The following is a 4,099-nucleotide window of genomic DNA, read 5'->3' as shown; positions in this document are numbered from 1 at the left end:
TCAAGAAACAAATCAGCTAATATGTTATTTGTTTTTCAACCTGATTGTATCTGCAGTTGGGGGTTTGTCTCGACTGTATTGTTCTGATTAATGAAAGTGTTTTTATTTTGTGGCAAAAAAAATCTCATTTCATGTGTCAAATAAACAGTTTGTGAAATTTTGGTTGAAATTTTTTTAAAAATATTTACGAAATTATACTATATAGGGGTTTTAAAAAACATGCACGATCTATTTTCTAAACGTTAACGGTCTAAAAAGACCGAACAATAAAATGTTTTGTGTGCAATAGACTATCCCAATTATTCCGAATTAAAATTTCGTAAATTGGGATATTATGAACTACTTGTAAACATGTGTGAATTACTTTATATTTTCTTTTCATCTTTCATTTTTTGCCATTTTAAAATAGATAGTGACCGGCTGAAAGTGAAACAAATGTTTTTAAATCAAAAGCGATACGACAATATATTGTATCTAGTATTACATTTAGTACTCAGAAACTCATATTTAATCTCATTTTCTGTGTCAAATAAATAGTTTATGAAATTTTTATTAATTTTTTAAAAATATTTGTGAAATTATACTACATAAAAATTTTAAAATACGTGCACTAACTCTATTCCACAGACCCTAACAATCTAAAGAGATTGAAGAATAACGATATTTTAATACGAGTGTAACAAACTACTATCTCAAATAGTATTTAGAATTTAAATTTCGTAAATTGGATTTCATGAGAAGTATGCCGGCCCACAACTCCACAAGTATACAGCGAGACAAAATATAAATGAAGATGTTATATTGCGGTCGTTTGGTTGAACTTAAAATAATTGCTTCTTGCTTAAAGTAAAGAAGTGAAATAGAAGTTAGAAACAAGTTAGTGGCCGTTTGGCTGGACTTAAAAGAAGTAACTTATTGCTTAAAGTAAAGAAGTGGATTAGAAGTGATAAGTTGGTCGGGACTTAAAAGCTATTATAAGTGTTTGGATACCGTGACTTATAAGTTTTTAAGTGTTTGGATAACTTAACTTTTAAGTTGATATAGTTTTGTAGTTTTGTAATAAAATTATTTGAAATTTATGAAATAAATTAAGAAAAGTTGATGAAAATATTAGATCAGATTAATATCTATTGTGTATAAAAAAAGATTTTTGGTCTGTTTTGTCTCTTATTTTATTATAAGTTTATTTATTTATTTCTTTAGATAGTATTAAAGATATAATTCATAAATAAATGAAAAGATTTAAGCAGACTTCACGATCAATAATTTAAATAAGTGAAATTATGATTCGAAAGGACTAAATTGTGTCACATTTAAATATTTGGAAAGTAACAGCAGGAAAAAATAAATAAACAAAAGCAGGAAGCAAAGGGGAGTAAGTTGAAAGAAGCCGAAGTTGTGTCCTGAAAAAAAGCTCCATTTCCTAGCTTATTTTCTCTAACTTCTTTTGCTTTTTTAAGTACTTCCGATCGTTAGCCAAACGCACAGCAAAAAAGTAGAAGTGGGCTTCCAGACTTTTAAGCCCAGAAGCCATGTTGCCAAACATCCATTAAGACTTTACAAGTGATTAAAGTGTTTGGGAAATAAGCAGAATTCATGAACAAAAGCTAGCATTCTCAGCTTCTTATAAATGCTTCTTAACTTATTACACAAACAGCACGAAATAAGTGTTTCTAACTTATAAACCCAGAAGTCGGCTTAAAAGCCGTGGCCAAACACCACCATTATTAACTTCAAGATCGGGTAGTCACATAATTCAAATCTTATCTCATTACTATCAGTCACGTGAAAAAGTGATCCATTCATAACAAACACTCATGCAACGCATAATCAATGCTACACTTTCTTACACGGCGGTAAAGGAGATCCACACAAACAATCGTTATCCTTAAACGCCGCCGCCGGAAACTTATTCGCCGGAATAGCTCCACACAGATGATTCACACTCACATTCAGCTTCTCCAACCCCGATATCTCCTTCGGAACCTTCCCGAACAATAAATTCTTCGACAAATCAAGCGATTTCAGCGTTTTCGGGATTTTTAAAGTCCCGAAATCGAATTTCAGTTGATTGTTAGATGCCGCAAATGACTTCAAATACTCGGTGGAATTTACTAACTTCACTGCACTGCCGGAAATTAAATTATCTGATAAATCGATGTAATCGTAATAATACACTGTCTTCGGTTTCCAATCCTGTAACTTGAATTTTAATCCGCATTTCGCTAACTTGAGGGATGATATAATTGGGGACGAAGTGATCCAGCTAGGAATTTGAACGAGATTGAATCGATTGTACGAGAGATCTATCGTGTCGATTCCGATCACTTTAAGTTCCGGAAATGGATCAACGAGCTGATTGTACGAGAGGTCGAGATTAAATATTTTTGTGAGATTCGCGAAAGTTTTTGGCACCGTTCCCGAGAGACCGTTGTGCGAGAGTGTGAGCGTGTCGAGAGGTTTAAAATTTCCGAAAAAGCTAGGTATTTGACCGGTCAACAGGTTGTGACTCAAGTCTAGATACCTTACTTGTGGTGCCAAGTGCGCTAATGTTTGCGGAATGTTACCCGAAAATTTGTTGTAAGAGAAATTTAAAGAGCTGATTTTCGTCAGAGAAGTAAAAATTTCGGGTATTTTGCCGGAAAATTGGTTTTGTTGAAGGAAAAGCTGGCTCAACTCGGTCAACTTGGAGAGTGAAACTGGAATATTTCCTGTAAATTGGTTGCCGTTCAATCCGAGTGCAACGAGTTGGGTCAAATTTCCGATCCATTTCGTGATATGACCGGAAAGTTTATTATTTTGGATATAAATGATTTGGATATTGGGTATCCGAAACAAAAAACCCGGGAGAGGACCCGATATATTTCGGGTATCCACTAGAGAAAATGCGGATAAATTTTTGAGTTTACGGAGTTTGGGAGAAATGGTACCGGATAAATACTTCGTTGAGTTTGCGAGATCTCCGTAAATCGATAAACTATTGACCCGGTTGACTTGATCACAAGACACACCATTCCATGAAGTGCAGCAATCGGTACCTTTTTTCCATGAAGTGAGAAGACCCGACGGGTCGGATGTTATGCCCGACTTGAAAGATAAGAGCCCGCTTTCATCGTCCACGTGGCATGCAGCAGAAGTTGGGGAGAGAAATGTAGATGTGAAGAGGAAAAATGAGAAGAGAAGTGGAGTGAGATAAGGCATTTGTTTGGTTGTGAATGAATGGTAGGGAGATGTGTTTGTTATTTATAGACTTACTTGAATAAGAAAATCGAGAGAGTCTGTGATTTGATGAAAAATCATATTATTAAAGAAACGTACAAATAACTGTAACCGGAATTAGTTCGTGGTGGGCTCGTCGAGAAATCAATTCAGTAATTTAAAATTAGTTAAAATATTTCTCATATAATTTAAATAAGTTTTTGTAGATTTTTTTTATTTAAATTACATGATAGAATATTTTAACTGATTTCTGTTAAAAAATTAAGATTAATTATTTGTTTATAGAAGGATGTAATCAAATCGATATTGATATATCTTTTGTCTGGCGAGAAGTATATCTTTGAACAAAGAATTGAGCATCATTTTTTAAACTTTTTATGAAATAATTTTTTGGTTTACCATCTAAATATTTATTAAAATTAAATTTTTTTAAAAATAGTTATAGAGTTATCATATTTTATAAAAAATTTAAAAAACACATAAATTAATAAAAAGTTGTATAAAAATGACTGAAGAAGGGAGTAATAAAACAAAAGAAATGAGTGAGCCCCAGCGGCCCAGCCCCCATGGGACAAGGCTAGTTATTGCGGAAGGCTTTAAGGGTCAAAGTCAAAAGTGTACACTAACTCGAGTGCTTAAGAGTTTGAGCAGCCGACGCGTTTTTTGATCTTTATTTCTATTGCAAGTTGTCCATTGTCTTCTTTCCCACGGTGGAATTAGGGGGTGGCGGTTTCGGATAACGGGTCGTGTTCGTGTCACCAATCCGGTCGATTTCGAGTTGATTTCGGGTCAAATTAAAATCACTTAAAACTAAATAAAACTGAAAATTGAAGTTATTAGAAACAAAATTCTAATTTCAGGTCATGTCGGGTCCATTTCG

The 4,099-nt window shown here is 33.6% G+C and overlaps 1 protein-coding gene across 1 annotated transcript; it reads right to left on the bottom strand.

Annotated features, from left to right (window-relative positions):
* Positions 1–1,597: 1,597 nt before the first annotated feature.
* Positions 1,598–3,230, bottom strand: LOC108219462 (receptor-like protein 30). Its single transcript, XM_017392927.2, has one exon. It carries the CDS (start codon positions 3,199–3,201, stop codon positions 1,837–1,839), a length of 1,365 nt encoding a protein of 454 aa, XP_017248416.1. The 5' UTR covers positions 3,202–3,230; the 3' UTR covers positions 1,598–1,836.
* Positions 3,231–4,099: the final 869 nt, after the last annotated feature.

This window comes from Daucus carota, chromosome 4, assembly GCF_001625215.2.
Source record: "Daucus carota subsp. sativus chromosome 4, DH1 v3.0, whole genome shotgun sequence".
Lineage (NCBI taxonomy): Eukaryota > Viridiplantae > Streptophyta > Magnoliopsida > Apiales > Apiaceae > Daucus > Daucus carota.
Note: the sequence above shows the minus strand (reverse complement) of the source record. Positions and strands in the feature narration are given on the sequence as shown.